Source organism: Oncorhynchus mykiss, chromosome 28 (genome assembly GCF_057628025.1).
Source record: "Oncorhynchus mykiss isolate SJ-2025 chromosome 28, ASM5762802v1, whole genome shotgun sequence".
NCBI lineage: Eukaryota > Metazoa > Chordata > Actinopteri > Salmoniformes > Salmonidae > Oncorhynchus > Oncorhynchus mykiss.
The window spans coordinates 43,745,794-43,767,775 of NC_143049.1; the positions used below are offsets into that span (position 1 = coordinate 43,745,794).

Genomic DNA, 21,982 nt, shown 5'->3' on the forward strand with positions numbered 1-21,982 from the left:
ACTTGTCTGAATGGTCTCAAGAGCGGACTTGTCTGCTCGGTCTCTAGAGGGAACTTGTCTGCTCGGTGTTTACAGGGAACTTGTCTGCTCGGTGTCTCGAGGGACTTGCCTGCTCGGTCTCTAGAGGGAACTTGTCTACTCGGTGTTTACAGGGAACTTGTCTGCTTGGTCTCTCGAGGAGGCTTGTCTGCTCGGTCTCTCGAGGAGACTTTTCTGCTCGGTCTCTAGAGGGAACTTGTCTGCTCAGTCTCTCGAGGGAACTTGTCTGCTCAGTCTCTCGAGGATGCTTGTCTGCTCGGTCTCTAGAGGGAACTTGTCTGCTCGGTCTCTCGAGGAGACTTGTCTGCTCGGTCTCTAGAGGGGACTTGTCTGTTCGGTCTCTAGAGGGGACTTGCCTGCTCGGTGTCTAGAGGGAACTTGTCTGCACGGTCTCTCAAGGGGACTTGTCTGCTAGGTCTCTAGAGGGGATTTGTCTGCTCGGTCTCTAGAGGGGACTTGTCTGCTCGGTGTCGAGAGCGAACTTGTCTGCTCGGTCTCTAGAGGGCACTTGTCTGCTCGGTCTCTAGGGGGAACTTGTCTGCTCGGTCTCAAGAGGGGACTTGTCTGCTCCGTCTCTCGAGGGGAATTGGCTGCTCCGTCTCTCGAGGGGAATTGGCTGCTCCGTTTCTCGAGGGAACTTGTCTGCTCGGTCTATAGAGGGAACTTGTCTGCTCGGTGTCTAGAGGGTACTTGTCTGCTCAGTCTCTAGAGGGAACTTGTCTGCTCGGTGTCTAGAGGGGACTTGTCTGCTCCGTCTCTCGAGGGGACTTGTCTGCTAGGTCTCTAGAGTGGACTTGTCTGCTCGGTCTCTAGAGGAAACTTATCTGCTCGGTCTCTAGAGGGAACTTGTCTGCTCGGTCTCTAGAGGGAACTTGTCTGCTCGGTGTCTAGAGGGGACTTGTCTGCTCAGTCTCTAGAGGGAACTTGTCTGCTCGGTGTCTAGAGGGGACTTGTCTGCTCGGTCTCTCGAGGAGACTTGTCTGCTCGGTCTCTAGAGGGGACTTGTCTGCTCGGTCTCTTGAGGAGACTTGTCTGCTCGGTCTCTAGAGGGGACTTGTCTGCTCGGTTTCTAGAGGGAACTTGTCTGCTCGGTGTCTAGAGGGAACTTGTCTGCTCGGTCTCTAGAGGGAACTTGTCTGCTCGGTCTCTAGAGGGGACTTGTCTGAATGGTCTCAAGAGCGGACTTGTCTGCTCGGTCTCTAGAGGGAACTTGTCTGCTCGGTGTTTACAGGGAACTTGTCTGCTCGGTGTCTCGAGGGACTTGCCTGCTCGGTCTCTAGAGGGAACTTGTCTACTCGGTCTCTCGAGGAGACTTGTCTGCACGGTCTCTCGAGGGGACTTGACTGCTAGGTCTCTCGAGGGGACTTGTCTGCTCGGTCTCTAGAGGGAACTTGTCTGCTCGGTTTTGAGAGCGAACTTGTCTGCTCGGTCTCTAGAGGGGGCTTTTCTGCTCGGTCTCTAGAGGGGGCTTGTCTGCTCGGTCTCTAGAGGGGACTTGTCCGCTCGGTGTCTAGACGGGACTTGTCTGCTAGGTCTCTAGAGGGGACTTGTCTGTTGGGTCTCTAGAGGGAACTTGTCTGCTCGGTGTCGAGAGCGAACTTGTCTGCTCGGTCTCTAGAGGGTACTTGTCTGCTCGGTTTCTAGAGGGAACTCGTCTGCTAGGTCTCTCGAGGAGACTTGTCTGCTCGGTCTCTAGAGGGAACTTGTCTGCTCGGTCTCTAGAGGGAACTTGTCTGCTCGGTCTCTAGAGGGGACTTGTCTGCTCGGTCTCTCGAGGGGATTTGGCTGCTCAGTCTCTAGAGGGAACTTGTCTGCTCAGTCTCTAGAGGGGACTTGTCTGCTCGTTGTTGAGAGCGAACTTGTCTGCTCGGTCTCTAGAGGGAACTTGTCTGCTTGGTCTCTCGAGGGGACTTGTCTGCTCGGTCTCTCGAGGGGACTTGTCTGCTCGGTCTCTAGAGGGAACTTGTCTGCTCGGTCTCTAGAGGGGACTTGTCTGCTTGGTCTCTAGAGGGGACTTGTCCGCTAGGTCTCTAGAGGGGACTTGTCCGCTAGGTCTCTCGACTTGTCAGAGGCCTTTTGGACTGCGTTCCAAAGTTCACACTAGCATACCGCAATGCGTCCTCAAAATATTTATACTTTTAATGTGGTGAGCTCATTCATTTATTCATTCATTTAAGAGTGATAGACAACTCATCAACACTTGCCAATATTTTCCAGGGAGTCCTGGGAGCTATGGGATGCGTACTGTCAAGGGGACTTACCAGGGATGGTGTTGCTGAGATGAGGTAGTGGGGTCACTCCTGTCATGCCACAGAGAAAAGAGGAAGAGAATGTAGAAGACAGGAGGAGAGATAAGACTGTGTTAGCTCACCAAGCTAAAGCCTTCTGGTCCCTGTAAGGTTACTAATCATGCACGTGAGGTCGACTAAAATACTTCCATCCCACAGACAGAGGCGCTACATCCTGAATGTCTTCCTTTTATAGTGTTGCACTTTTGACCACAACCTCATGGGCGGCGCACCTAGTGGCCGGAGACTTTAATGCAGGGAATCAAATCAGTTTTACCTCATTTCTACCAGCATGTTACATGTGCAACCAGAGAAGAAAAAAAACACTAGACCACCTTTACTCCACCCACAGAGACACATACAAAGATTTCCCTCGCTCTCCATTTGGCAAATCTGACCATAACTATCCACCTGATTCCTGTTTACAAGCAATAACTTAAGCAGGAAGTACCAGTGACTCGCTCAATTTGGAAGTGTTCAGATGACGCAGATGCTAAGCTACAGTACTATTTTACTAGCACAGACTGGAAAATGTTCTCGGATTCTTCCGATGGCATTGAGTACACCACATCAGTCAATGGCTTCATCAATAAGTGCAACGACGACGTCGTCCCCACAGTAGATACATACCTCAACCAGAAGCTATGGATTACAGGCAACATCTGCACTGAGCTAAAGGGTAGAGCTGCCGCTTTCAAGTAGAAGGACTCTTTCCCGGAAACTTATAAGAAATACCGCTATGCCCTTCAATTAACCATCAAACAGGCAAAGCATCAATACAGGACAAAGATTGAATTCCACTACACCGGCTCCGATGCTCGTCGGATGTGGCAGGGCTTGCAAACTATTACAGACTACAAAGGGAATCACAGCCGCGAGCTGCCCAATAATGCGAGCCTACCAGACGAGCTAAATTACTTTTATGTGTGCTTCGAGTCAAGCAACACTGAAGCATGCATGAGAGCACCAGCTGTTCTGGACGGCTGTGTGATCATGCTCTCCGTAGCCGATGTGAGAACGACCTTTAAATAGGTCAACATTCACAAGGCCGCAGGGCCGGACGGATTACCAGGATGAAACATGAAACATGTTTCAAGCAGATTACCATAGAGCCTGTGCCCAAGAACACCAAGGTAACCTGCCTAAATGACGACCGACCCGCAGCACTCACATCTATAACCATGAAGTGCTTTGAAAGGCTGGTCATGGCTCACAACACCATTATCCCAGACACCCTAGACCCACTCCAATTTGCATACCGCCCAAACAGATCCACAGATGACGCAATCTCTATTGCACTCCACACTGCCCTTTCCCACCTGGACAAAAGGAACACCTACGTGAAAATGCTATTCATTGACTACAGCTCAGCGTTCAACACCATAGTGTCCTCAAAGCTCATCACTAAGCTAAGGACCCTGGGACTAAACACCCCCCTCTGCAACTGTTTCCTGGACTTCCTGACGGGCCACCCCCAGGTGGAAATGGTAAGTAACAACACATCTGCCACGCTGATCCTCAACACAGGGGCCTCTGAGGGGTGCGGGCTCAGTCCCCTCCTGTACTCCCTGTTCACCCGCGACTGCGTGGTCAAGCATGACTCCAACACCATCATTAAGTTTGCTGATGACACAACAGTGGTAGGCCTGATCACAGACAACGATGAGACAGCCTATAGGGAGGAGGTCAGAGACCTGACCGTGTGGTGCAACGAGAACAACCTCTCCCTCAACATGATCAAGACAAAGCAGATGATCATGGACTACAGGAAAAGGAGGGCCAAGCACACGCCCCAATTCTCATCGACAGGACTGTAGTGGAGCAGGTTGAGAGCTTCAAGTTCCTTGGTGTCCACATCACCAACAAACTATCATGGTCCAAACACACCAAGACAGTCATGAAGAGAGCACGACAACTGCTATTCCCCACTAAGAGCATCCTGACTGGTTGCATCAACGCCTGGTATGGCAACTGAGATGCAGTGCCTTAGACCGCTGCACCACTCTGCCCCATATAGCCTCGCTACTGTTATTTTATTGATGCTCTTTAATTATTTGTTATTTTTAGATTTTCTTTTTTTCTTCTTTTTCAATTAAATGTTTTCTTTATTCATTTTGAGAGACTCCATACATTACATTAGTTATTGTAGCCATACATTACATTACATTACCTTTAGGGATCTCACACAGCCAGTTATTGTAGCCATACAGTACATTACCTTTCGGGATCTCACACAGCCAGTCGTTGTAGTCCTCACAGTTTACATCGTTCCAGGATCCCTCTTCATCCCAGTAAGAGTTCCTCATCTCAGCACAGGACTCCACGCCGTTGTAGTTGTTGGGTTCCCCCTCCATCCAGTGTTGGAAGGACAGCTGAGGACAAACACATTTGTAAGAGAAACTTTCCCATGAGGTAGTAGTAGTAGTAATATTACTATTGCTAGCAGTATTACTATTAGTAGTAGTACTACTATTAGTAGTAGTAGAAGTATTACTATTAGTAGTAGTAATATTACTATTGCTAGCAGTATTACTATTAGTAGTAGTACTACTATTAGTAGTAGTAGTAGTATTATTATTAGTAGTAGTAGTAGTATTACTATTACTAGCAGTATTACTATTAGTTGTAGTATTACTATTAGTAGTAGCTGTCGTAGTAGTAGTAGTATTAGTAGCAGTGGTAGTAGTAGTAGTCGTATTAGTAGCAGTATTACTATTAGTAGCAGTAGTATTAGTATTCATTATAAATAGAAGTAGTAGTAGTAGTAGTACTAGTAGTATTACTATTATAAGTAGTAGTTGTAGTAGCATTACTATTAGTATTATAATTAGTAGAAGTAGTAGTATTATTATGTGAACATAACTCACTGGCGACCCATCAGTCCAGGCGTAGCCAGTGTTGGGATCCTGAGCACTCAGACCGATCCAGGAAGTTCCACCATGGCTAATGTATACAAAACAATACTATAGTATCACCATGGTTACGGTATCCAGAACAATACTACATTATCACATATTATCGAGCAAACAGCTGGGGGCAGGGCTTTCTCCTATAGAGCTCCATTTTTATGGAATGGTCTGCCTACCCATGTGAGAGACGCAGACTCGGTCTCAACCTTTAAGTCTTTATTGAAGACTCATCTCTTCAGTGGGTCATATGATTGAGTGTAGTCTGGGCCAGGAGTGTGAAGGTGAACGGAAAGGCTCTGGAGCAACGAACCGCCCTTGCTGTCTCTGCCTGGCCGGTTCCCATCTTTCCACTGGGATTCTCTGCCTAACCCTATTACAGGGGCTGAGTCACTGGCTTACTAGGGCTCTTTCATGCCGTCCCTAGGAGGGGTGCGTCACTTGAGTGGGTTGAGTCACTGATGTGATCTTCCTGTGTGGGTTGGCACCCCCCCCCCCCCCTTGGGTTGTGCAGTGGCGGAGATCTTTGTGGGCTATACTCGGCCTTGTCTCAGGATGGTAAGTTGGTGGTTGAAGATATCCCTCTAGTGGTGTGGGGGCTGTGCTTTGGCAAAGTGGGTGGGGTTATATCCTTCCTGTTTGGCCCTGTCCGGGGGTATCAACGGATGGGGCCACAGTGTCTCCTGACCCCTCCTGTCTCAGCCTCCAGTATTATTATACTGTAGTAGTTTGTGGCGGGGGGCTAGGGTCAGTTTGTTATATCTGGAGTACTTCTCCTGTCTTATCTGGTGTCCTGTGTGAATTTAAGTATGCTCTCTCTAATTCTCTCTTTCTTTCTCTCTCTCGGAGGACCTGAGCCCTAGGACCATGGCATGATGACTCTTTGCTGTCCCCAGTCCACCTGGCCGTGCTGCTGCTCCAGTTTCAACTGTTCTGCCTGTAGCTATGGAATCCTGACCTGTTCACCGAACGTGCTACCTGTCCCAGACCTATTATTTGACCATGCTGCTCATTTATGAACATTTCAGCATCTTGGCCATGTTCTGTTATAATCTCCACCCAGCACAGCCAGAAGAGGACTGGCCACCCCTCATAGCCTGGTTCCTCTCTAGGTTTCTTCCTAGGTTTTGGCCTTTCTAGGGAGTTTTTCCTAGCCAACGTGCTTCAACACCTGCATTGCTTGCTGTTTGGGGTTGTAGGCTGGGTTTCTGTTCAGCACTTAGAGATATCAGCTGATGTAAGAAGGGCTATATAAATACATTTGATTTGGCTACAGTATCCAAAACAAAACTATATTATCACCATGGTTATGATATCCAAAACAATACTATATTATCACGATGGTTACGGTATCCAAAACAATACTATTTGATCACCATGGTTACGGTATCCAGAACAATACTATATTATCACCATGGCTACGGTATCCAAAACATTACTGTATTATTATTATTACCTTTTCTACGGTATCCAAAACATTACTATATTATCACCATGGCTACGGTATCCAAAACTTTACTATATTATCACGATGGTTACGGTATCCAAAACAATACTATTTGATCACCATGGTTACGGTATCCAGAACAATACTATATTATCACCATGGCTACAGTATCCAAAACATTACTATATTATCACCATGGCAGGGAATACAACTTCTGTCAGTGTGAGTTAGCAGTATTACATTATTGGTATGTCGGGGGCCCCACCTAGTGGACAAGGTTTGAGAAACCTGGAAGAAGGTGGAAATAGAACTGTCACATACTGCAACAAACATGTTATTAAACCTGTATAGGAAACAAACATGTTATTAAACCTGTATAGGAAACAAACATGTTATTAATCCTGTATAGGAAACAAACATGTTATTAAACCTTTACAGGCAACAAACATGTTATTAAACCTGTATAGGAAACAAACATGTTATTAAACTTTTAAACCTTTACATTAAACCTGTATATGTTGACTGTTTGGATCCTAGAATAAGACCTGTCAAAGATTATTGGGGGCTGGAGCCGTTGCTAACCGATAAAGGTGTGAGTTGGAATATCTGAGTGAGGTTGAATAACTTACACATGATGCATAGACTGGAGGTCCGTAGAACTGTGGATGCTGAGTAGGTCTCCTCCAATCACCCTGCAGAAGTCCCGAGCCTCAAACCAGGTCTTCTCATCTTCGCGAGGCCCTGTAAAGAACTGGACCAGACAGACAACCTATTCAGTGCAGACCAGAGCGCTATGGGTAGTGCACTACTTTAGACCAGAGCCTTATGGGTAGTGCACTACTATTGACTAGAGCCCCATGGACACTACACAGGGAAGAGACTGTCATTTAATACACAGACTGTCTCTGGATCATGATCTGTTACCGTTAGGAAGAGATCCTTATATCACAGACTGTCTCTGGATCATGATCTGTTACCGTTAGGAAGAGATCCTGAAGTAACGACAAACTAGGTCATTGTCCTAAATGACCTATAACCTCTGTAGATCAGGTGGTAGGACATGGTGCTTGCAAGACTCGGATAGTGGGTTTGATTCCCGAGACCACCCATACTGTAAAATGTATGCATACATGACTGGATAAAAGCGTCACCTAAATGTCCGATATTATTAATATGTTGCTATATTGTAGAACCTGGCTGTATAGATTACAGATAACAGTAGCTATTACAATGATAGAATACCATGCTATTGTTGTTTGAGGAGAGTGCACAATTTTGAACCAGAAAAGTTATTAATAAGCAAATTAGGCACATTAGGGCAGTCTTGAATTTTGAACAGAAATGCAATGGTTCATTGGATCAGTCTAACACTTTGCAATACACTGATTCCATCTAGTGGCTAAAATCTAAATTGTACCTGGGCTGGAATAATAAATTATGGTCATTTCAAAGATGATGGTACAAAACAAATACAAAAGAACGGTTGGTATTCTATTATCTTCTACCAGATCTATTGTGTCATATTATATTACATTCCTTTCACATTTCATTCTAAGTTATGTCTACCTTGAAGCAGTAGTTCCGAGACCCCACAGGAAACCAGCCCTCATGGCACCTGGGAGGGACAGGTGTGATTGGTTCTGGTGTTGGCCCCGCTCCTTCTGCCAGGTGTTTACAGATATACTTCTCCTGATTGGTGCAGCTCAGCACATCCCATAATCCAGCTAGAGTCCCTGTTGTCATGGCCACACATCCCTGTCGACTGCCTGAGGTCAAAGTTGACGCAAAGGGAGAACACAAATACAGAGCAACATTCAGGTTCACAGCTAAGAGCACTTATTACCATGTTCAATGAGATTCAGTGATATAGTAGAACTGTAGTGAGACTCCTACTATAGAACTGTAGTGAGACTCCTACTATAGAACTGTAGTCAGACTCCTACTATAGAACTGTAGTGAGACTCCTACTACAGAACTGTAGTCAGACTCCTACTATAGAACTGTAGTGAGACTCCTACTATAGAACTGTAGTGAGACTCCTACTATAGAACTGTAGTCAGACTCCTACTATAGAACTGTAGTGAGACTCCTACTATAGAACTGTAGTGAGACTACTACTATAGAACTGTAGTGAGACTCCTACTATAGAACTGTAGTCAGACTCCTACTATAGAACTGTAGTGAGACTCCTACTGTAGAACTGTAGTCAGACTCCTACTATAGAACTGTAGTGAGACTCCTACTATAGAACTGTAGTCAGACTCTTACTATAGAACTGAAGTATGAGACTCCTGCTATAGAACTGTAGTCAGACTCCTACTATAGAACTGTAGTATGAGACTCCTACTATAGAACTGTAGTCAGACTCCTACTATAGACCTGTAGTAAGAGACTCCTACTATAGAACTGTAGTGAGACTCCTACTATAGAACTGTAGTAAGACTCCTACTATAGAACTGTAGTGAGACTCCTACTATAGAACTGTAGTGAGACTCCTACTATAGAACTGTAGTGAGACTCCTACTATAGAACTGTAGTGAGACTCCTACTATAGAACTGTAGTGAGATTCCTACTATAGAACTGTAGTCAGACTCCTACTATAGAACTGTAGTGAGACTCCTACTATAGAACTGTAGTCAGACTCCTGCTATAGAACTGTAGCGAGAATCCTACTATAGAACTGTAGTGAGACTCCTACTATAGAACTGTGGTGAGACTCCTACTATAGAACTGTAGTGAGACTCCTACTATAGAACTGTAGTGAGACTCCTACTATAGAACTGTAGTGAGACTCCTACTATAGAACTGTGGTGAGACTCCTACTATAGAACTGTAGTCAGACTCCTGCTATAGACCTGTAGCATGAGACTCCTGCTATAGAACTGTAGTGAGACTCCTACTATAGAACTGTAGTGAGACTCCTACTATAGAACTGTAGTGAGACTCCTACTATAGAACTGTGGTGAGACTCCTACTATAGAACTGTAGTGAGACTCCTACTATAGAACTGTAGTCAGACTCCTACTATAGAACTGTAGTGAGACTCCTACTATAGAACTGTAGTGAGACTCCTACTATAGAACTGTAGTGAGACTCCTACTATAGAACTGTAGTGAGACTCCTACTATAGAACTGTAGTGAGACTCCTACTATAGAACTGTAGCATGAGACTCCTGCTATAGAACTGTAGTGAGACTCCTACTATAGAACTGTAGTGAGACTCCTACTATATAACTGTAGTGCGACTCCTACTATAGAACTGTAGTATGAGACTCCTACTATAGAACTGTAGTGAGACTCCTACTATAGAACTGTAGTCAGACTCCTACTATAGAACTGTAGTCAGACTCCTACTATAGAACTGTAGTGAGACTCCTACTATAGAACTGTAGTGAGACTCCTACTATAGAACTGTAGTGAGACTCCTACTATAGAACTGTAGTGAGACTCCTACTATAGAACTGTAGTGAGATTCCTACTATAGAACTGTAGTCAGACTCCTACTATAGAACTGTAGTGAGACTCCTACTATAGAACTGTAGTCAGACTCCTGCTATAGAACTGTAACGAGACTCCTACTATAGAACTGTAGTGAGACTCCTACTATAGAACTGTGGTGAGACTCCTACTATAGAACTGTGGTGAGACTCCTACTATAGAACTGTAGTGAGACTCCTACTATAGAACTGTAGTGAGACTCCTACTATAGAACTGTAGTGAGACTCCTACTATAGAACTGTAGTCAGACTCCTGCTATAGACCTGTAGCATGAGACTCCTGCTATAGAACTGTAGTGAGACTCCTACTATAGAACTGTAGTGAGACTCCTACTATAGAACTGTAGTCAGACTCCTACTATAGAACTGTAGTGAGACTCCTACTATAGAACTGTAGTGAGACTCCTACTATAGAACTGTAGTGAGACTCCTACTATAGAACTGTAGCATGAGACTCCTGCTATAGACCTGTAGCATGAGACTCCTGCTATAGAACTGTAGTGAGACTCCTACTATAGAACTGTAGTGAGACTCCTACTATAGAACTGTAGTGAGACTCCTACTATAGAACTGTGGTGAGACTCCTACTATAGAACTGTAGTGAGACTCCTACTATAGAACTGTAGTGAGACTCCTACTATAGAACTGTAGTGAGACTCCTACTATAGAACTGTATTGAGACTCCTACTATAGAACTGTAGTGAGACTCCTACTATAGAACTGTAGTGAGACTCCTACTATAGAACTGTAGTGAGACTCCTACTATAGAACTGTAGCATGAGACTCCTGCTATAGAACTGTAGTGAGACTCCTACTATAGAACTGTAGTGAGACTCCTACTATATAACTGTAGTGAGACTCCTACTATAGAACTGTAGTATGAGACTCCTACTATAGAACTGTAGTGAGACTCCTACTATAGAACTGTAGTGAGACTCCTACTATAGAACTGTAGTCAGACTCCTACTATAGAACTGTAGTGAGACTCCTGCTATAGACCTGTAGCATGAGACTCCTGCTATAGAACTGTAGTGAGACTCCTACTATAGAACTGTAGTGAGACTCCTACTATATAACTGTAGTGAGACTCCTACTATAGAACTGTAGTATGAGACTCCTACTATAGAACTGTAGTGAGACTCCTACTATTGAACTGTAGTGAGACTCCTACTATAGAACTGTAGTCAGACTCCTACTATAGAACTGTAGTCAGACTCCTACTATAGAACTGTAGTGAGACTCCTACTATAGAACTGTAGTATGAGACTCCTACTATAGAACTGTAGTCAGTCTCCTACTATAGAAATTTAGTGAGACTCCTGCTATAGAACTGTAGTGAGACTCCTACTATAGAACTGTAGTGAGACTCCTACTATAGAACTGTAGTCAGACTCCTACTATAGAACTGTAGTGAGACTCCTACTATAGAACTGTAGTGAGACTCCTACTATAGAACTGTAGTCAGACTCCTACTATAGAACTGTAGTCAGACTCCTACTATAGAACTGTAGTGAGACTCCTACTATAGAACTGTAGTGAGACTCCTACTATAGAACTGTAGTGAGACTCCTACTACAGAACTGTAGTGAGACTCCTACTACAGAACTGTAGTGAGACTCCTACTATAGAAATGTAGCATGAGACTCCTGCTATAGACCTGTAGCATGAGACTCCTGCTATAGAACTGTATTGAGACTCCTACTATAGAACTGTAGTGAGACTCCTACTATAGAACTGTAGTGAGACTCCTACTATAGAACTGTAGTGAGACTCCTACTATGGAACTGTAGTGAGACTCCTGCTATAGACCTGTAGCATGAGACTCCTGCTATAGAACTGTAGTGAGACTCCTACTATAGAACTGTAGTGAGACTCCTACTATAGAACTGTAGTCAGACTCCTACTATAGAACTGTAGTGAGACTCCTGCTATAGAACTGTAGTGAGACTCCTACTATAGAACTGTAGTGAGACTCCTACTATAGAACTGTAGTCAGACTCCTACTATAGAACTGTAGTGAGACTCCTACTATAGAACTGTAGCGAGACTCCTGCTATAGAACTGTAGTGAGACTCCTACTATAGAACTGTAGTCAGACTCCTAGTATAGAACTGTAGTCAGACTCCTACTATAGAACTGTAGCACGAGACTCCTGCTATAGAACTGTTGTGAGACTCCTACTATAGAACTGTAGTCAGACTCCTACTATAGAACTGTAGTGAGACTCCTACTATAGAACTGTAGTGAGACTCCTACTATAGAACTGTAGTCAGACTCCTACTATAGAACTGTAGTGAGACTCCTACTATAGAACTGTAGTGAGACTCCTACTATAGAACTGTAGTATGAGACTCCTACTATAGAACTGTAGTATGAGACTCCTGCTATAGACCTGTAGCATGAGACTCCTGCTATAGAACTGTATTGAGACTCCTACTATAGAACTGTAGTCAGACTCCTACTATAGAACTGTAGTGAGACTCCTACTATAGAACTGTAGTGAGACTCCTACTATAGAACTGTATTGAGACTCCTACTATAGAACTGTAGTATGAGACTCCTACTATAGAACTGTAGTATGAGACTCCTGCTATAGACCTGTAGCATGAGACTCCTGCTATAGAACTGTATTGAGACTCCTACTATAGAACTGTAGTCAGACTCCTACTATAGAACTGTAGTCAGACTCCTACTATAGAACTGTATTGAGACTCCTACTATGGAACTGTAGTGAGACTCCTACTATAGAACTGTAGTCAGACTCCTACTATAGAACTGTAGTGAGACTCCTACTATAGAACTGTATTGAGACTCCTACTATAGAACTGTAGTGAGACTCCTACTATAGAACTGTAGTGAGACTCCTACTATAGAACTGTAGTATGAGACTCCTACTATAGAACTGTAGTATGAGACTCCTGCTATAGACCTGTAGCATGAGACTCCTGCTATAGAACTGTATTGAGACTCCTACTATAGAACTGTAGTCAGACTCCTACTATAGAACTGTAGTGAGACTCCTACTATAGAACTGTAGTCAGACTCCTACTATAGAACTGTAGTGAGACTCCTACTATAGAACTGTAGTCAGACTCCTGCTATAGAACTGTAGTCAGACTCCTACTATAGAACTGTAGTGAGACTCCTGCTATAGAACTGTAGTGAGACTCCTACTATAGAACTGTGGTGAGACTCCTACTATAGAACTGTAGTGAGACTCCTACTATAGAACTGTAGTCAGACTCCTACTATAGAACTGTAGTGAGACTCCTACTATAGAACTGTAGTGAGACTCCTACTATAGAACTGTAGTCAGACTCCTACTATAGAACTGTAGTGAGACTCCTACTATAGAACTGTAGTGAGACTCCTACTATAGAACTGTAGTCAGACTCCTACTATAGAACTGTAGTGAGACTCCTGCTATAGACCTGTAGCATGAGACTCCTGCTATAGAACTGTAGTCAGACTCCTACTATAGAACTGTAGTGAGACTCCTACTATAGAACTGTAGTCAGACTCCTACTATAGAACTGTAGTGAGACTCCTACTATAGAACTGTAGTGAGACTCCTACTATAGAACTGTAGTCAGACTCCTACTATAGAACTGTAGTGAGACTCCTGCTATAGACCTGTAGCATGAGACTCCTGCTATAGAACTGTAGTCAGACTCCTACTATAGAACTGTAGTGAGACTCCTACTATAGAACTGTAGTCAGACTCCTACTATAGAACTGTAGTGAGACTCCTACTATAGAACTGTAGTGAGACTCCTGCTATAGAACTGTATTGAGACTCCTACTATAGAACTGTAGTGAGACTCCTACTATAGAACTGTAGTGAGACTCCTGCTATAGAACTGTAGTGAGACTCCTACTATAGAACTGTAGTGAGACTCCTACTATAGAACTGTAGTGAGACTCCTACTATAGAACTGTAGTCAGACTCCTACTATAGAACTGTAGTGAGACTCCTACTATAGAACTGAACCTATACCTAGCATCTGTCACTACAATATATAGTATTATTATACATCTCTGAGGTTGTCCTATACCTGGCATCTGTCACTACAATATATAGTATTATTATACATCTCTGAGGTTGTCCTATACCTAGCATCTGTCACTACAATATATAGTATTATTATACATCTCTGAGGTTGTCCTATACCTAGCATCTGTCACTACAATATATAGTATTATTATACATCTCTGAGGTTGTACTATACCTAGCATCTGTCACTACAATATATAGTATTATTATATATCTCTGAGGTTGTCCTATACCTGGCATCTGTCACTACAATATATAGTATTATTATATATCTCATAGGTTGTCCTATACCTAGCATCTGTCACTACAATATATAGTATTATTATATATCTCTGAGGTTGTCCTATACCTAGCATCTGTCACTACAATATATAGTATTATTATATATCTCTGAGGTTGTCCTATACCTAGCATCTGTCACTACAATATATAGTATTATTATACATCTCTGAGGTTGTCCTATACCTGGCATCTGTCACTACAATATATAGTATTATTATATATCTCTGAGGTTGTCCTATACCTGGAATCTGTCACTACAATATATAGTATTATTATATATATCTGAGGTTGTCCTATACCTAGCATCTGTCACTACAATATATAGTATTATTATACATCTCTGAGGTTGTCCTATACCTAGCATCTGTCACTACAATATATAGTATTATTATATATCTCTGAGGTTGTCCTATACCTAGCATCTGTCACTACAATATATAGTATTATTATACATCTCTGAGGTTGTACTATACCTAGCATCTGTCACTACAATATATAGTATTATTATATATCTCTGAGGTTGTCCTTTACCTGGCATCTGTCACTACAATATATAGTATTATTATACATCTCTGAGGTTGTACTATACCTGGCATCTGTCACTACAATATATACTATTATTATACATCTCATAGGTTGTCCTATACCTGGCATCTGTCACTACAATATATAGTATTATTATATATCTCTGAGGTTGTCCTATACCTGGCATCTGTCACTACAATATATAGTATTATTATATATCTCTGAGGTTGTCCTATATCTGGTATCTGTCACGCCCTGGTCTAAGTATTTTGTGTTTATCTTCATGTATTGGGTCAGGCCAGGGTGTGGCATGGGGTTTTTGTATTGTGGTGTGTTTTGTCTTGGGGTGTTGGTGTGTATGTATTGGATTGTAGCTAGTGGGGTTATCTAGCAAAGTCTATGGCTGTCTGGAGTGGTTCTCAATCAGAGGCAGGTGTTTATCGTTGTCTCTGATTGGGAACCATATTTAGGCAGCCATATTCTTTGAGTTTGTCGTGGGTGATTGTCTTTAGTGTCCTTGTTCCTAGCTTTGTTAGGTTTCACAAGTATAGGCTGTTTCGGTTTTTGTTTCGTTGTTTACGTTCTTTGTTTTGTGTTAATTCATGTTTATGTTGTTCATTAAACATGGATCGAAATCTACACGCTGCATTTTGGTCCGGCTCTCCTTCACACCTAGAAAACCGTTACAGTATCTGTCACTACAATATATAGTATTATTATATATCTCTGAGGTTGTCCTATACCTGGCATCTGTCACTACAATATATAGTATTATTATATATCTCTGAGGTTGTCCTATACCTAGCATCTGTCACTACAATATATAGTATTATTATATATCTCATAGGTTGTCCTATACCTAGCATCTGTCACTACAATATATAGTATTATTATATATCTCTGAGGTTGTCCTATACCTAGCATCTGTCACTACAATATATAGTATTATTATATATCTCTGAGGTTGTCCTATACCTAGCATCTGTCACTACAATATATAGTATTATTATATATCTCTGAGGTTGTCCTATACCTAGCATCTGTCACTACAATATATAGTATTATTATATATCTCTGAGGTTGTCCTATACCTGGCATCTGTCACTACAATATATAGTATTATTATATATCTCTGAGGTTGTCCTATACCTGGCATCTGTCACTACAATATATAGTATTATTATATATCTCTGAGGTTGTCCTTTACCTGGCATCTGTGCGTTCCAGTGGGTGTACCTGACCCTGTTGCTGTTCGTCCAGCTGAAGAAGTCGATGTGGTTCTGGTTGGAGAGTCCGATCCAGAAGTGTTGCTCTGGCCTGGACCCAACCAGGCTGATCAGGAAAGCATTATCCAACCTGGGCACATTATTATGAAAACATTATCATTATAACATTATAAACCCTGGACACATTATTATGAGACATTATCATTATAACATTATACACCCTGGACACATTTTTTTAAAGACATTATCATGGTAGCATTATCGTGTAACATTATCATGGAACATTATCCTGGATCGTTATCATGGCACATTATCGTGTGGCATTATCCACCTGGCCACATTATTTTGAGACATTATCATTGTAGCATTATCCCCCCTGTACATATTATTTTTTTTAAGTCATTATCGTGTGAGCATTATCATGGAACATTGTCCTGGATTGTTATCATGGCACATTATCATGTGGCATTATCCACCCTGGCCACATTATTTTGAGACATTATCATTGTAGCATTATCCACCCTGTACACATTATTTTGAGACTTTACCATTGCATCATTATCATGGAACATTTTCATGGCACGTGATTATAGATCATTATCATGGATCATTATCCACCCTGGACACATTATCTTTATAACAATATTGAAACATTATGGTTAAAGGTATATTTTACTCAAAAACTCTATTTTAGCATTTGGTCCTTTAGTCCACTGTTAATACAATGCCCTAAAATGGTGTCAGCAGCCGAGGGATCAAGATGGAGCACTTTCAGTACAGAGCAAAAACTGTGATGACATAACAGTGGACCAAATAAGATATACATTATAATGGAACTCATTATCATTAGACAATGTATTATCTAGCCAAATTCATCTAGCCCAAATTTTTGATACAGAGAAGTATATCCCGGTTTCGTTCTTACCTGCTAGAAACATCTGCCAGATATGACTGTGAGCTCTTGCATGTCTCTTTGGCCTCATCAAAGGTCTTGATCTCTGGTCCCACAAAGTAGCAGAAGGAGCCATGCCTGGTCCAATGCTTCAGAGAGGCAAACAGGGTCAGAAACAGCTGTTAGTCTGACCTCTGCTCTCCCTGGCTGACCTCTGCTCTCCCTGGCTGACCTCTGCTATCCCTGGCTGATCTCTGCTCTCCCTGGCTGACCTCTGCTCTCCCTGGCTGACCTCTGCTCTCCCTAGCTGACATCTGCTCTCCCAGGCTGACCTCTGCTCTCCCTGGCTGACCTCTGCTCTCCCAGGCTGACCTCTGCTCTCCCTGGCTGACCTCTGCTCTCCCTAGCTGACATCTGCTCTCCCTGGCTGACCTCTGCTCTCCCTAGCTGACATCTGCTCTCCCTGGCTGACCTCTGCTCTCCCAGGCTGACCTCTGCTCTCCCTGGCTGACCTCTGCTCTCCCAGGCTGACCTCTGCTCTCCCTGGCTGACCTCTGCTCTCCCTAGCTGACCTCTGCTCTCCCTGGCTGACCTCTGCTCTCCCTAGCTGACATCTGCTCTCCCTGGCTGACCTCTGCTCTATAGCGCTGACCTCTGCTCTCCCTGGCTGACCTCTGCTCTCCCTGGCTGACCTCTGCTCACCCTGGCTGACCTCTGCTCTCCCTGGCTGACATCTGCTCTCCCTGGCTGACCTCTGCTCTCCCAGGCTGACCTCTGCTCTCCCTGGCTGACCTCTGCTCTCCCTGGCTGACCTCTGCTCTCCCAGGCTGACCTCTGCTCTCCCTGGCTGACCTCTGCTCTATAGCGCTGACCTCTGCTCTCCCTGGCTGACCTCTGCTCTCCCTGGCTGACCTCTGCTCTCCCTAGCTGACCTCTGCTCTCCCTGGCTGACCTCTGCTCTATAGCGCTGACCTCTGCTCTCCCTGGCTGACCTCTGCTCTCCCTGGCTGACCTCTGCTCACCCTGGCTGACCTCTGCTCTCCCTGGCTGACATCTGCTCTCCCTGGCTGACCTCTGCTCTATAGCGCTGACCTCTGCTCTATAGCGCTGACCTCTGCTCTATAGCGCTGACCTCTGCTCTCCCTGGCTGACCTCTGCTCTCCCTGGCTGACCTCTGCTCTATAGCGCTGACCTCTGCTCTATAGCGCTGACCTCTGCTCTATAGCGCTGACCTCTGCTCTCCCTGGCTGACCTCTGCTCTCCCTGGCTGACCTCTGCTCTCCCTGGCTGACCTCTGCTCTCCCTGGCTGACCTCTGCTCTCCCTGGCTGACCTCTGCTCTCCCTGGCTGACCTCTGCTCTCCCTGGCTGACCTCTGCTCTCCCTGGCTGACCTCTGCTCTCCCTGGCTGATCTCTGCTCTCCCTGGCTGACCTCTGCTCTCCCTGGCTGATCTCTGCTCTCCCTGGCTGATCTCTGCTCTCCCAGGCTGACCTCTGCTCTCCCTGGCTGACCTCTGCTCTCCCTGGCTGACCTCTGCTCTCCCTGGCTGACCTCTGCTCTCCCAGGCTGACCTCTGCTCTCCCTGGCTGACCTCTGCTCTCCCTGGCTGACCTCTGCTCTCCCTGGCTGACCTCTGCTCTCCCTGGCTGACCTCTGCTATCCCTGGCTGATCTCTGCTCTCCCTTGCTGATCTCTGCTCTCCCTGGCTGATCTCTGCTCTCCCAGGCTGACCTCTGCTCTCCCTGGCTGACCTCTGCTCTCCCTGGCTGACCTCTGCTCTCCCAGGCTGACCTCTGCTCTCCCTGGCTGACCTCTGCTCTCCCTGGCTGACCTCTGCTCTCCCTGGCTGACCTCTGCTCTCCCTGGCTGACCTCTGCTCTCCCTGGCTGACCTCTGCTCCCCCTGGCTGTCCTCTGCTCTCCCTGGCTGACCTCTGCTCTCTGGCTGACCTCTGCTCTCCCTGGCTGACCTCTGCTCTCCCTGGCTGACCTCTGCTCTCCCTGGCTGACCTCTGCTCTCCCTGGCTGACCTCTGCTCTCCCTGGCTGACCTCTGCTCCCCCTGGCTGTCCACTCACCGATTTGCAGCCTGGGTTCGTGTCCACCTGGTCCCCTGAGGGTTGGGAGGTAGATTTCTTCATACAGATGAAGCCACGCTGGTTGTCACACACCTGAGTAGCCCACCTGCCCTGCTGTAAGACAGACACAGTCACACAGGACATCGTCAAGGAGGGAGAGGGTTGGTGTGGTTGTAAATGGGTGTTAGGGTTAGGGGGTTTTAGGGTTAGGGCCAAAGTTAGGGGGTGTTAGGGTTAGGGCAGTGTGGAGGGGGGATGATGGTACCATACCTCTCCTCTGACCAGTACACAGTTGCCCTCCATCGGCATGGCTTCCTCCCACCTGGTGAAGGTGACAGGGGATTGGTCGCTCCACTCAAACAGTAGTGGCGTCTTGACATCGTTCATCCCGATCCACAGCTCGTCAGCGGCCGCTGGGACAGAGGAAAGGAGGAGAGGAGGAGAGGAGGGAAAGGGGAGAGTTGGAGTTAGCCTTTTCACTGACTGTCTAACGTGTGAGCGTATCTCTGTTTCACTGACCATATCCCAGCTGTGACATCACAAAGCTGTGCTGCTCAATGTTGTGGATGCTGGCCAGGTCGCCTCCGTCCTTCCGACATTCCGTCTGAGCCTCTGTCCAGGTCTTCTTGGTACGCTGGAGGAGGTAGCACCTGGCAGCGTAGGGAATCCACGGACTGGAGCAGTAACCTGTCACTTCTGTGGATCACAAACAAAGGGAAACACATTGTAGAATACAAGAAATACACCGCCCATAATAAACAATATAATACAAAAATGAACTGGACTAGACTGGACTGGACTAGACTGGACTAGACTGGACTGAAATTATCTGGACTAGACTGGACTGAAATGATCTGGACTAGACTGGACTGGACTAGACTGGACTGAAATTATCTGGACTAGACTGGACTGAAATGAACTGGACGAGACTGGATTAGACTGGACTGGACTAGACTGGACTAGACTGGACTGAAATTATCTGGACTAGACTGGACTGGACTAGACTGGATTAGACTGGACGAGACTGGACTGAAATTAACTGGACTAGACTGGACTGGACTAGACTGGACTGAAATAAACTGGACTAGACTGGACGAGACTGGACTGAAATGAACTGGACTAGACTGGACTAGACTGGACTGAAATGAAATGGACTAGACTGGACTGAAATGGACTGGACTAGACTGGACTGAAATGAACTGGACTAGACTGGACTGGACTGGACTAGACTGGACTAGACTGGACTGAAATTATCTGGACTAGACTGGACTGAAATGAACTGGACTAGACTGGACTGGACTAGACTGGACTGGACTAGACTGGACTAGACTGGACTGAAATTATCTGGCCGAGACTGTACTGAAATGAACTGGACTAGCCTGGACTGGACTAGACTGGAATGAAATTATCTGGACTAGACTGGACTGAAATGAACTGGACTAGACTGGACTGGATGAGACTGGACTGAAATGAACTGGACATGATTAAATTTGAGCAGAGTAGAACGTGTTGGATCTTGGTGAACAGGGGCTTATAGGGAGGTCTTTCTGACAGAACAACCTGGGTGAAAGGGGCTTAGGAAAGTCTTTCTGACCGACCTACCTGGGTGAACAGGGTATGTAGGTGGGTCTTTCTGACAGACCTACCTGGGGGAACAGGGGATGTAGGTGGGTCATTCTGACAGACCTACCTGGGGGAACGGGGGATGCAGGTGGGTCTTTCTGACAGACCTACCTGGGTGAACGGGGGTGTAGTTGGGTCTTTCTGACATACCTACCTGGATGAACGGGGGGTGTAGGTGGGTCTTTCTGACAGACCTACCTGGGGGAACAGGGGATGCAGGTGAGTCATTCTGACAGACCTACCTGGGGGAACGGGGGATGTAGGTGGGTCTTTCTGACAGACGTAGCCATGTTTCTTGGAGCACAGGGAGCTCTGCCAGTAGGACTGCTGACCTGGGTCGACTAGTCCACAGATATGACCAGGATCAGAGAGAGGATGACCTACACACAAACAACAACAACAACTATATCACTACAACTGAAGACTAACAACAACATCTATATCACTACAACTGAAGACTAACAACAACATCTATATCACTACAACTGAAGACTAACAGCTATATCACTACAACTGAAGACTAACAACTATATCACTAGATCTGAAGACTAACATCTATATCACTACAACTGAAGACTAACAACTATATCACTAGAACTGAAGACTAACAACTATATCGCTACAACTGAAGATGATATAGTTGTTAGTCTTCAGTTGTGGAGATATAGCTGTATATACTATATATCTATAGTGTAACTAACTGACCCTGGTCCTTTTCCCCTCTATAGTGTAACTAACTGACCCTGGTCCTTTTCCCTCTATAGTGTAACTGACCCTGGTCTTTTTCCCTCTATAGTGTAACTGACCCTGGTCCTTTTCACCTATATAGTGTAACTGACCCTGGTCCTTTACCCCTCTATAGTGTAACTGACCCTGGTCCTTTACCCCTCTATAGTGTAACTGACCCTGGTCCTTTTCCCCTCTATAGTGTAACTAACCCTGGTCCCTTTCCCCTCTATAGTGTAACTAACCCTGGTCCTTTACCCCTCTATAGTGTAACTGACCCTGGTCCTTTACCCCTCTATAGTGTAACTGACCCTGGTCCTTTTCCTCTATATAGTGTAACTAACTGACCCTGGTCCTTTTCCCCTCTATAGTGTAACTGACCCTGGTCCTTTTCCCCTC

The 21,982-nt window shown here is 45.1% G+C and overlaps 1 protein-coding gene across 2 annotated transcripts in view; it reads right to left on the reverse strand.

Annotated features, from left to right (window-relative positions):
- LOC110508267 (macrophage mannose receptor 1) overlaps positions 1-21,982 on the reverse strand; it is a 203,389-nt gene that overhangs the window by 115,186 nt on the left and 66,221 nt on the right. For both annotated transcript variants that reach the window (XM_090226048.1, XM_090226047.1), the window contains exons 6-16: positions 21,100-21,237; positions 19,754-19,930; positions 19,505-19,647; positions 19,235-19,348; positions 17,191-17,306; positions 16,247-16,395; positions 8,247-8,446; positions 7,310-7,431; positions 5,195-5,270; positions 4,546-4,699; positions 2,301-2,339 (exon numbers count right to left, since the gene is read on the reverse strand). In XM_090226048.1, coding sequence (XP_090082174.1) covers positions 2,301-2,339; positions 4,546-4,699; positions 5,195-5,270; positions 7,310-7,431; positions 8,247-8,446; positions 16,247-16,395; positions 17,191-17,306; positions 19,235-19,348; positions 19,505-19,647; positions 19,754-19,930; positions 21,100-21,237 — 1,428 coding nt within the window. The remainder of the gene's footprint in view (positions 1-2,300; positions 2,340-4,545; positions 4,700-5,194; positions 5,271-7,309; positions 7,432-8,246; positions 8,447-16,246; positions 16,396-17,190; positions 17,307-19,234; positions 19,349-19,504; positions 19,648-19,753; positions 19,931-21,099; positions 21,238-21,982) is intronic.